The sequence below is a fragment of the Leguminivora glycinivorella genome, chromosome 9 (genome assembly GCF_023078275.1).
Source record: "Leguminivora glycinivorella isolate SPB_JAAS2020 chromosome 9, LegGlyc_1.1, whole genome shotgun sequence".
Lineage (NCBI taxonomy): Eukaryota > Metazoa > Arthropoda > Insecta > Lepidoptera > Tortricidae > Leguminivora > Leguminivora glycinivorella.
In genome coordinates this window covers 7,420,042-7,433,007 of record NC_062979.1, presented here as the reverse complement: position 1 = coordinate 7,433,007, position 12,966 = coordinate 7,420,042, and the positions used below count along the sequence as shown (strand labels likewise).

The window sequence follows — 12,966 nt, the reverse complement described above, 5'->3', positions numbered from 1 at the left end:
CTTCTTTCCCTCCCCCACCATTGTTCGGTCTACACGACCTATCCCGATTCTTATCAGGAAACAGTAGCCGCACAGCAGCACTTGACAACTCTCAACATATCGCGAGCATCCCCGTTGTCACCCGATAGCCCGTTGTAACCGATCCCGATGCGTTGCATTGTACATCTTGCCGAGAGTAGCGACGGAGACTGGACAAGGGATATGTAGACCTAGACGCCCAGATATAATGGAGAGCAGCATTTTAAATGTCACAAGGAGGCATTGCATCGAGACAACTACATCTTTTTGGTCTAAAACAAGTGCTGTTTCTATTTGCCTGTGCAGTGGCCAAATAGCAGCAAACACTTGACAACTCTGAACATATCGGAAACTGGACAAAAGATATGTAGCCATGACGATCAGGTATTATTTTGAGTTCTTAAGCTCTTGCTTGGCGAGAAATGGAGCACAGTTTTTTAACTTTCAGTCACAAAGTTGACAAGGATGAATCTCACTACAGAGGTTACGAAAGCACAGCTACCATAGGGGGGAAACAACAGACCCAGAAATACAGACCCTGTATATCTGTATCAATCATAGTAAGACTGACCGTGAGGCACGATTGCGATCGAGTATCACTGAAGATATAAAACAAAATTTCCGTTTATTATTTTACTTTCTTTTAAGATAAAGGAATCTTCTATAATTTAAATGTACCTGTTCTTCAATTACACGTTGAATCTGTAATAGAATCGAATTATTTTATTATGCATACAACTTAAAAAAATAAACAACAATTAACATTGAAAGAGATTGTGTACAAGAACGATATACGATACGGTTGCAAGTGCAACGAATTCCTGTGAGTTAGTGTTGATGCATTCTTTTTAAAGAGTAGCGATGAAAGCAGAAAGGCTGAAATGGAAATAAATAATACCAAAAGGACAAGATTATGATGATTATAAAGATTTAGACAGAGATATTCATCGAAAACATAAAATTGGAAATCAAAACACTTAATTGAAGAAAATAATCCTAGAGAAGTATACGAGTAAAACAACTAAGAGATCATGATCTACATTGAGAGCACCTACCTATCTGTTTAAGAGAATAGAGCTAGTAATATACCCTTGATCGTATATCCTGTATCCTTTTTAAAAGCGTTAACACCACTACACCGCCAACGTAACCTCTCATGTTACTCCAATCGGTCAAAAGAGTTACACCTCTGCGTTCTCCCTCCAATCTATACAAGGGGGGTGAATAAACAACACCTCCATCAGGAGGCGTGCATGCAAGTATCGTGTGACCATATCGGTTTCAACTGACACGGCCTTTGTGGCCCTTCCTCGGTTGACATAACGGCTATATTGTCCTGACAACCGCTGGACAATCAATCTGGCTGAGTAGCTTTAGAATTCATTTTGTGGAAAAATGTGCCGCAAAAATGCGTGGTGTGAAAACGAAGTGTCGGTGTTTCTGTGCAAAAAAATCACGATGATTCGATTGCCTCGAAATCTAACAGAACCATTTTGGCTAATTAATTAATTAATTCTATAACAAAATCATTATGTACCTCTATATACTTACCGTCTTTAAATACTTATACAGTTTGTAGGTAAGATACCTATTACTGTTACTCCCGGAAGTAAAAAAAATTGAAGATGAGGCCTCTGATAAACCAATAACGTTTTTCGGCGTCTGTTTTTTTTTCAGATGAGATGCACTCAACTACAGCATATCAGATATTCCTAGGATTATTAGAAAAATAATGATTGCCTTAAAACTTTAAAACGCATGAAAAAAAAACAACTGGCGATTTATAATTCCATGGGTCTGGTGACTGCAGGTAACACTGTCCGTCAATGAAGTCTGGTAAATCTGCAGCTTTACCAGGACGACCTAGAAGCACGATGAAGAATTGTAGATCATGTAGACATCCACAATAAATTATAATTAAAGGGACAAAGCGACCATTCATACAGACATTACTACAATCGGGCGGAGTTGCGAGACGCTGCGTGCGTCCATTATGTCAGCTCAGAATAATTCAACGCATGCACGGTCAAAACTTTGGCACTTGGTTTTGAGCTGCGTCCGTCACAAGGAACAAAAACTCAACATGATGGCGATGCTACTCGTTTATCATTGGTCAGTTGAGTAAAAACATGCCAAAATCCACACCCCCGGCAGGACTCGAATCTGTGACCCGTTCCTGAACCAGGAGGGGAAAAATTTTTTTTTTTTATTAAAAAAAACGCCAGATTTCGATAAAATTTTAAAGTTAGAACTGGGCGGAATAAAAGGAACAATCACGTAAGTAGTATCGTATCGCTACCTGACAGGGGCATTTCTGTTTGATACGTATTTATTAACACTCTCGTTGAAACATTAAGAAGAAAATCCATCATAGATATCTAATGTAGGTACTTTACAGTCTTCCTATTAGAGAAGCGTACACAATACCGTTAATACCACCTGTAAACTATTTTGCTCCAGTTTTCAGTTATTAGTAGGTACTTATAACAAAAAAGTCAATATACTAGTTCGATCAAGCTTAAATGACTGAAATGGTGCTCCTTTAATTAAATTATGTCTCATGACCGTGCCACAAGTTACTGCAAGTTCAAATGTTGTGACAGTATTGTAATTCAATTTTTTTGCCCTTAATATCTTTACGAAGTAAATTTGTGACCTCCATACAATCTGTCCAAAACACTAGTTATAATCATCAATAAAGCCAATTCCACCAGTAAAAAAAAAACAATATTTAAAAAATGAAAGTGCCAGAAAATTATAAAAAATTCTAATTTCGCGCATTTTTCTACTATGGACGAAGTTGTTGTTTGTTTGAAAAGCTTAAATAAAATCAATTCAATTTTTTATATAATAAATTATTTTTTTGACAATTTTGACAGACTATGCAAAATTATAGGCTAAATATATAAGTTAAGATACTGACAATATTGTAACTGCGTCACAGCCCCCAATAAAATGCGTGCGAGCATGTATCACATGTATGTTGCACCTGCATCGGTTTTAGGGACACCCGGTATATTATCTCTTTTCAGCCCAACCACGAACCTACACAGGTTCATGGTTGGTAGGGGTTAAGAATTTCACCACTCCTCTTCCTGTTGGTGTCGTAGAGGAAGCACAGATGAAAACTGCGTTTGGATGTTGAACATTTTTAAGTGGTGAAATTTTCTGCAGTTTGCTTTTAGTCTCAAAGTTTCCTGCTTCTATAGGGCTAAGGGAATCTATGGGATCTAGATCTTGGTGATGGAAATGCGTTTCAAGTTCATTCGTGGAGTAATTGTGTGAAATAAGGATCGATCTAATCTCTAATAATGTCGTACATGTTCATGCGAACTTGTTATTATTTTCAACATGCATTTTGCATGCCCGCTTCGACTCATGCACGAGACGTCCGACAATTTGAAATTTGCATTTAGAACGAAAACGATATCATTTCGTATATTCCTACCGTAATCTGGATAATTTAAACGGCATTTTAACCGTATTACATCAAGATTGGTTCTGACATGAACCGTTTAGATATATTGACTTTTGATGAATTTGTCAAATTTGTTTTGTGAATATTTTGCTGAACAAAAGATTTGTTTAATAACTAAAATCCCAGTTATTTTGAATAAGTATTTTTGCGGAGCAGCCAGGAAATATCAGGGGCAAATGTAAAGTGTCCTTTTAAATATCGTAGGTAAGTACTTGCTATGGGACAATAAATAAAATCCATACTAATATTATAAATGGGAAAGTGTGTGTGTCTGTTTGTTTGTCCGTCTTTCACTACAAAACGGAGAGACGAATTGACGTGATTTTTTAAGTGGAGATAGTTGAAGGGATGGAGAGTGACATAGGCTACTTTTTGTCTCTTTCTAACGCGAGCGAAGCCGCGGGAAATGGCTAGTAATATATAAACTGTAAATAGTTTAGGGGCATAGATATCTCGCAGAAAATTTGAATTGCTACAAATCAATGCTCAAAGTTCAAAATATCACCCAAAAATAAAAGTAAGTAGTATAAATTCATTCGGAACATAATACGTTTACGTTTCACGTCTGTTTTGTACTTGTCCGTAAATACTATACGAAAAGTCATTGTTAAATGAGAAAAAGTGACGAGTTCCGATTACGCCGCTTCAGAATGACGCAAGCGCAACCCTAGCCGCTTTATAACCGGGAAACAAGGAAATTTAGACGAACACGAGCAGCTTGCCAATCCAGCATTACACCTAAATATACCTCAAGAGTCTGCCATTACTATTGCTAGTGCTACCACGCAATAACACAGATACAAAATGTAGAATTTTTTTAAATAAGACGATCATTAATTTGAGACATAATTACCCACAAGAATAATGATAGGAGTGGGCGATAAATCCAATTGACCCCAAACTTTAAGAAATCGCGCAGTACCCGTGACGTCACAACGCGTGGACACCGCCAATGAGGTTATTGACATGTCAAACTATTTCTGCGGCGCCAAAATAAATGCGCGAGAACAGCGGGGGCGGCCATAGACAACAATCGCAACTTTTAATATGTTTACGCAATTATACAGTGTGATTATCAGATGAAAACAATAAATTGAAGCGTCGACTTGCGGCCTGGGACGGTCTCGGGTTACGTTTTGAGCAAAGGAACGTCTAAAATTACCCCGCACGCACACACGCCCCGGCCGGTGTCGGTACACACGCAGACAGAAGCGCCGCCTATATCTATTATCAAAACATCCAACGGCTCCGGTTACAGCGATCCGAGCGCGCTTCAGAGATCGTGTTACACACTTTAATGGCTGGAAAAGGCCTCGAAAACGTGATATTACACGAGTTTTATTGTGTATCGCAAATTGTAATTAATATTGTAACCGTACACTTCATAATTTATTCGGCGTAACCCCGCGCTTTTGTAGAGGTCCCCTTGACGTGGGCATATCGAATTTAAAAATACGACTCGCCGTCTCCTCTTACACGATCGCGCTGCCAAAGCCAACTCGGGAACAACGGAAACTCACATCAATGTCGGAATACAAATATAAAATTTCATACCTTGATTTCTTCTTCGTTTTCCTTTTTTATGGGTTTCGGCGGGGAGGGAGGTTTGCTTGTGCCGGAGTCCATTTTTTAAAGTTCCACTTTGTTTCGCACTATAGGAACAGTCATAAAATTGTATTTAAAAGTTTTCGTCGCGTAAGTTTAGCGCACGCGTAAACATATCGCAGCGTAAGACACACGTGTCACGCGGCCGACGGTTGCCCCGCGACTGGCGTGCCGTGATTGGCCGCTGTGCGGGAGTGTGCCGGAAAAAGCACATTTTTCGCGCGCTCGCCGGTGGGCGGGGCTTCAGCGCGCGTGCGTGAGCTTTCGTGAGCGCGTGTAATCTGTGCTTTCAGCTTTTTCACCTGTTCCATAATATTACAGTATACAGCGTGTTTAGGGTTGTAAATAGAAAAAAAACCAAATGTTTTTTTTACAGAATTGTGAAAAAAAACATGAAAAAAAACAGAGCACCATGGTTTTTTTTCTAAATATGGTTTTTTTTCAGATGAACAAAAAATACTACAATAACGGTTTTTCGTGAGTTGTAACGTGTTTCAATAACAATAACGTACATTTTATTTAAATTAACATTCAGTATACAAACGTTTATTGGGGAATTCCCGATGCTGCGTGTAGCGTGGAGAGGCGAATAGTGATAACTACCAACTACAGATTTCGTAAATGTTTCTTTTTTAAGACCAGAAATTAAAATTATTTGATTAAATTCGTTTAATAGTTAACATTAAGTCTAAAAAACCGTATAAAAGTATTGACTACTTTGCAAATTTTGAGATTTCGTACTTTAGAAAAAAAACATACTCCAGAAAAAAAAACTGTTTTTTTTTCATGTTTTTTTTTTCAAGCCAGAAAGAAAACCGTTTTTTTGCAACCCTAAGCGTGTTACCACCATACGGGCAATTATTAAAACTTATAATAATGTGATTCATTGGCATTTGGCAATCGTTTTATCAGAAAATCATAGTTATTTAAATTAATTACAAAATTAATTTTACGAAATCCGCACGTTCAATGTACTGCATGCACTTCGTAACTGTCGTTACTTACTTCGCTGACACTTATGAGCTGTCATTGCCCTTACTTAACGGTAACAGCGTCTAGACAGCAATTCGCTGGCAATACATTTTTGTAAGAAAGTTTATTTAAAGTATAGGCATGGCTAAGTTAAAAAAAAAACTATTTCAGACTACGCTCCTTTACAAAAAGCTCAATTTCTGGTAACACGATGTGTAGCGAAGACGGAGAGAAAACATTAAAATAAACATTAAAATAAATAGAAGGTATGTCTGTGCGCATATTCCCGTCTAATTGAGCATTTTAATTTGAGTTATTTCTTTTTTATTTCTCAAGAAGGAAAACCTGTTACAAATTACCAACTGCAGTAACCAAATTATAACTGAAATCAAAGGTACTTTATTCTGTAAAAAAAAATAATGCGCGGAAGAAGTTCGTAACATAATCTTATAAACATTCCGTCAAGTGACTGTCACGTTTTTGCGTTTAGTAACTGGGACACACTGTATAAAGATAGTTAGATACTATCACTTATTTAGGTAAGTAGGTACCTGCACCTTATATTATAAAGCAAAGTCACCCGCCGCATCTGTCTGTGTGTGCGTTCGCGATTAACTCCAAAAATTTTCATACGGTTAGATAAAGAATTTTAATTCTTGGAAATATACATGTATTAAAATTCCAAGAATTAAAATTCTTTATGTATAATCAGGGGCGGCTCACTCCGCGATTCTATCACCGCGCTACAAGTACATCCTGGCGGCCGCGAGTTCGCGGCCTACTCAGGGGTGGCGCGCGTTCTCACGGAATGAACGTTTGCACTTTGGGTCCATATCGGGTCGCATATATTTTTTTGTAATATCTTCTATGCCTATTTTTTTGTAATATCAGTCTCGTCGTACGCGCCATTGCGATCGGTCGTGTGTAAATTGCGAGTACCGTGCGAGGCAAAATGACCTCTAAAGTGGTGAAATGTCCAATGTGCAATATAGTGATAAACGAAGTTCTTGCGTTTGTGAGTAACAAGATTGATGTGGTATTAGAGGAAACAATCAGCCGTGTTTGTATCAGTGCTTTCTCGGAGTCTGACATCCTAGAGGCAAAAAACCTACTATTTGATGCCATACCTACGGTAAAGCGAAATATCTCTAGGAAAGGGAGTGGAAAGACACTACGTGAGATTGATGATATCATTTGGGTTTTTAAAAACACAATAGCCGAGGAGAGACCCATATTTGTGGCCAGAGACCTTCAAAAACTACCGCCTCTGTTGTTTGATCATCTTGATGTGACAAAATTATTAAAAGATATTTTGAAGTTACAACAGGACGTATCATCATTAAAAGAACAATCTGCCACAGTTACGCAGCTAAATTTGCTTAGGTCGGAGGTAGATTTAATTAAAAAACGGCCTCAGGCGGATTTGTCAAATATATCTATGCAACGAAATGTGAATAAAAAACGAGGAGCTTTTGTTAGAGATTTCGAGTTAAATAGCGGTCCCATAGGTCTGCCACCGATGTCCCAAGACGGTCAGATTGCTAGTAATGTCGACGTATCCTTATCTGATTGCAACAACCAAAATACCTATCGTGACATTGTACAACCGTCTTCATACTTACTCGAAGCGGAAAATACATCAAATATGGAATCGACATCAATATCGCCTCGCCCGCTACGAAATCAATCAGCTGAGAGTAGTCGAATTTTATCAACTTGTGAGGTGGATCGCGAAAAAAGTATTATGAATCATAAAGTAACCGTCCGCTCGCCTGCGCCGGCCGTTATGACGTCGTCGCTCGGGAGTGCGCATGCGCCGGGCGCCTCAGCCCCTCCCCCGCTCCCCGCGCAGGCGCCCACTGACAGTACTGCGTCGACCGCAGCGCATACACATGCATTACCAGCTGATCTAATCACCGACACGGAGATAAGCGGATGTAAACAAACAATAAAAGTAACTTCCATGGCTGATGTTGTGCGTGGAGGTGAATTTAAGCAGGAAACTTGTTCTAATGATTGGATATTAGTTCAGAAAAAGAGATTGAGAAACCGTTTCGTTGGAAATAGAGGGAATGCTATTCTGAGTAACGGGGAGAAACTTAAAGCCGCTGATATTAAAATACCTATTTATATATACGAAGTGGCAAAGGATGTTTCAACAAAAGATGTATCGGATTATGTTAAAAATAAATCTGGATTTGACGTTAATGTGGTTCAAATGAAAATGAAAATACAAAAAGAATACAATGCATTTAAAATCTTTGTGCCTAAGCACAAATTAAGCTTATTTTTAAGTGATGATTTTTGGCCAGAAAATATTGCTTATCGTCGTTTTATTGATTTTGGGCACAAAAAGCCAAATACTGCGAACGAATCCATAATGAGGCACCACACCAATATTTCAAATGAATAGTTTCACCAACACAAAGTTAATTACGTTTAACTGTAAAAATGTTGTGAGGTCAATCGACTGTGTGAGAAGATTATGTAACATGGCGGATGTGATCGCTCTGCAGGAGACCTGGTTACTTCCTCATGACCTAGCGTTCCTGGGAAACATAGACGACCGCTTCGCGGCGACAGGTACGTCGGCCGTTGACACGTCTGCCGGAGTGCTGCGCGGGCGTCCCTATGGCGGGGTCGGCCTCAGTGTTGCCAGATGGGTTTGACGTTCCGTTACGCACACTTCTTAAAAATAGTACGCCAGTTCAAGTTTGGGTACACGAAAATGACAAAAATCAAAATGTATAGTCTACCAAGAAATACATAACTCATGATAAAAAAAAAACAATATCTTTTCATACAGAGATTGCAAAGAAAGTAATACAGCCATTTGTGTTTGTTTTTAGTAAAAGGTACCACTTTATCGATAAGGTTAGTTTATAGACGAATCTTTATGGCATTAGCGCCTTGTCGGCAACCGGAAAAACGGTAAGGCTCCTCTACATATTCGCGCAAAATGGGCCTACAAACGGGACGCAGCTTTTTTAGAGGAGGACGCAGCAGTTAGAGGGAGTTCGCAATACTGATATCTCGCTCTGTTATATAGCTGCGTCCCGTATGTTGGCCTGTGCTGGGCTAATATGAAGAGGGGCACGTACGTTTTACTAGAACAAACACATATTATATTATGGCCGCTGTACACACATGGCCAACAGTTCCACCAACCCCTTGGCCATGTGTGTAGAGGGCTACTTGGCCGTAAGTTAGCAGTTGGCGCTTGCGCTTGCCGGCCAACCGATTCGTGTCGGTTTTTTGTCCACACATCAAAGGATCTTGGCGCCAATGGCCAACTGCGTTTACACGTTGGCGCTTCATTCAGTTGCTCGTCAGCCGTCAGAGAGGACAGTAGTGAAATATTTACGAAAATAATAAGTTTATCTATGCCAATAATAGTGTAGATTTTAGGAAATAAAATAACCTTGCAAATGTTTAATGTATTTCCTAAAAAAGATAAATGTTCTTATCAGAATATTCAAAAAATTGTTAATATTTCAAATAATTTAATTTTACTACGGGGTTATTATTTTTTAATCAATTTTTTCTGACAACGTCTATGACCTAGAATTTTCTAGACTTTTCCATTCCACGTCCATCTTTCATGAAGAGCCAATGCCAAGTGATTGGTTCGCCAATGTGTAAACAGCGGCTCTTATCTTGGCCAAGGGGTTTCACAAAGGGCTGGTGGAACCGTTGGCCATGTGTGTACAGGGGCCATAAAACACATTTATGATCGACTTTTGTTCAGCGTTATTAGTTCATATCATATATTTCTATGTAGATGGCTTTTAAGCAATAAAAATGCAATAAAACCACTTTTCCTTGAGGTGAAAACTATATGAATCCATATTACCTCCATATCCATAGTAAGGTAAAATACCCCATAATAGACGGTGATGCCATTATGGACAAAAAAATACAAATTCTTAAAAATAAGTATCTAAAATAAGTTTCTAAAAACTGACGGCTATGTACCATAAACTAGAGTGGTAGAGCTGTTTAATTTTGAAGTTTCAATTGATTCGGTTATTTCTGAAGGATTTGGAGACAAGATAAAATTCACCAGTTTACTGAAAAAAATATCAAGACGAATTCTTAGTACTTAATGTTGCTAAGAGAGATGAGTTCATGTATAAAATAATAAAAAAATAACGCACGGTGTAATCTTGAATGCGTTTTACTTACTGCATTAAGCATGAGATAAGGTATAAAATATACTAGTTTGTTGCTCCAAAGATATAAAGAAATGACGTTATTTTGCGAGTGTCCATTACTGGACCCGAAAAACTGCCTACCTCCTATGATGGACAAGGAACAATTTACAAAACCAAAATTTACAAGAAACAATCCTATGTTAAAATAACCCAAACTAATTTTATTTATGGTGTATAAAATTGACTCATTGCGTATCAGTTGGCTTTAAAAGTAAGATTTTAAACTTATTTCACTGTCCATGATGGGGGATCCATTACTGGAGAACTGCCGTCCATAATTGGAGAAAAAACACCTAGTTTTAATTTGTTAAAACCTAAAAAAACCTAACCTGGAAAAGCTAGCACCTAACACGTACACTTTCGTGAGTGACGCACATGGTTGTCAGCGGTGGCTAGACCACTGTTTAGTTACCTGTGCTGCGCGGCAAACAGTGCACGGCGTGTCAGTGTTATGTGATACATACTGGTCTGACCATTACCCCCTTCTTGTTGAATGTAATCTTACCATTATAAAACCTAAGATTGTGAAGCATATTGTAATTAATAATAAGATCGCGTGGGGGGAGGTAGGTATTAGAGCTCCTGGTCGTGACCGTGTTTCGTGTACCCGTAGCCGAATCTCCGTTGCCGTGTTACTCGGCAACGGAGATCCGCTCCGTTTGCTCCGTGTGATTCGGCTACGTGTAATTAAGATACGTAGCTACGTGTACACGGAGATACGTATCTTATTTATACGTAGATCGGATCCAGTCGTGACCGTGACGTTTAGTTAAGTGTAGATTTTATGCGTGTCACTAAGACCCCCGAATGTAATGCAAGGGGCGAGTTTTTAATTTCAGTTTCCATATTTTTGCATTTTAAATAAAGTTTTAAGAGTGATCAAAAATAATAAGATGCAAATATTATCATCATCATCATCATCATCATCATCATATCAGCCGAAAGACGTCCACTGCTGGACATAGGCCTCCCCCAAAGATTGCCACAATGACCTGTCCTGCGCCACCCGCATCCAGCGGACTCCTGCGACCTTCACCAGGTCATCAGTCCACCTTGTTGGGGGCCTACCCACGCTTCGCCTTCCGGTACGCGGTCGCCACTCGAGAACCTTTCCGCCCCAACGGCCATCGGTTCTACGTGCAAATATTATTTTGGAGGCAAAAATAATAGACCAGTACAAATTGTAAAAGATGTGTATCAAAAGAATTCGCGTATAATCAACATATAAAAAAATAGGTAAAATTCTAATTTTCATTCACATGACACAGACTATAATTAATCAACTTTTTTTAAATAATCTAACATGTACAGTCAGCGTCTTATAGTTGGTAGTATCCGAAGTAGTCAAATAGTTTGTTATTTTTGCTTTCACTTAACTTCACAAACAATAGGAACACATGGTACTTAATAACAGGTAAATCCCAAAGCCTTGAAGGTAATTATTATCAATGGCCCGCAAACTATTGTTTGTTATCTTTATCTGCACGTGCAACTATTTCTTAGTATTTTCACCGACGAAAGACGGTTGTCCAGCCAGTAATAATATTTATGAACAGTGTATATTATTATTTCACTTAAAATACTTTTAAATTGTTGCATTGGTCTACCTGTAGCATTTCTTACTAGGGAGTAAATATTAATTAGAGATATTAATATATTTATTTGGATGGACTTTCATATTCATCGACATCCCCAAGTAGGTACCTAGTACCTACCTGAGGTGCGATTTTTGATTCTCATCGGGTGGCTTATTTCGTACTAAATAGTCATCGGCTGCATACAAAACAAGGCACCGGTGAGATTCAAAAATCCCACCAATACCACCTCTGGTTTTTTTTGTACAAACTCATAATGTCTGGTTATCAGAGAACAGAATAATACCAATATGTAATTACTTAAAAAACATCTGGAATCAAATCAATGCAAAGACCACGAGTATAACACATAATGCGAAGGGTCCGTTCGACACTTACAAGCTCTCTTTCAACAACCGAGCGGAGCGGAGCCGAAGCCGAGATTCGCGGGAACGTAGCCGAATCCAGAAACGGATACGTATCTTTGACGTGACCGTGTAGTACGGGATCTTAGCACCGCCGGTACTAAGGCTACGTAGCTACGGTTCCGCGTGTAACACGTATATCACAAGCCCTAGTAGGTAATTTTAATAAAGATTTTGGAAAGTTTTGGAAATCCACCAACAAGCTTAACCCAAGGTCTGGGCTTCCCGTGAGCGTCGCGGGTGTGACTGATCCCTCCGAAATAGCGGACTTATTCAAAAGTAATTTTAAGGTAGAATCGCCACTGGGTCCGGCGTCACGGGTGTTTACCAGGGTTTGCTCCCGGGAAATACCGGTACCGAAAGTACCGGGAATTCCCGGGATTTTTGACCAACCAAAGAACCGGGAAATCAACTTGAAAAATCCCGGTACTTTCGGTACTTTCGGGAAATATTTTTTAGTGACATTTTTGCTACAAAATTTATTTATTTCTGTTTATATTATTTAAACTGTTAAAAAATAGGCGTAGGTACAGGAACACGCGCTTAATCACTATTTAATAGCGTTTGGCAGGCAACCTGGCAGCCGTAGCCACCGCGATACCCTAACTAGCACCACTAGCCAGTTCAGTAGTCGAGTTTTGTATTTTTGGTGGCTTGTTATATTAATTTGTGTATTTATT

General features: G+C 38.9%; 1 protein-coding gene across 1 annotated transcript in view; it reads right to left on the bottom strand.

Moving 5' to 3' along the window:
* Positions 1-5,253, bottom strand: part of LOC125229806 (sine oculis-binding protein homolog) — a 35,403-nt gene extending 30,150 nt beyond the window's left edge. Inside the window, exon 1 of the mRNA XM_048134746.1 lies at positions 5,051-5,253. Within this exon, the coding sequence (XP_047990703.1) occupies positions 5,051-5,122 (72 nt within the window). The 5' untranslated portion in view covers positions 5,123-5,253. The remainder of the gene's footprint in view (positions 1-5,050) is intronic.
* Between the last annotated feature and the right edge of the window lie 7,713 nt (positions 5,254-12,966).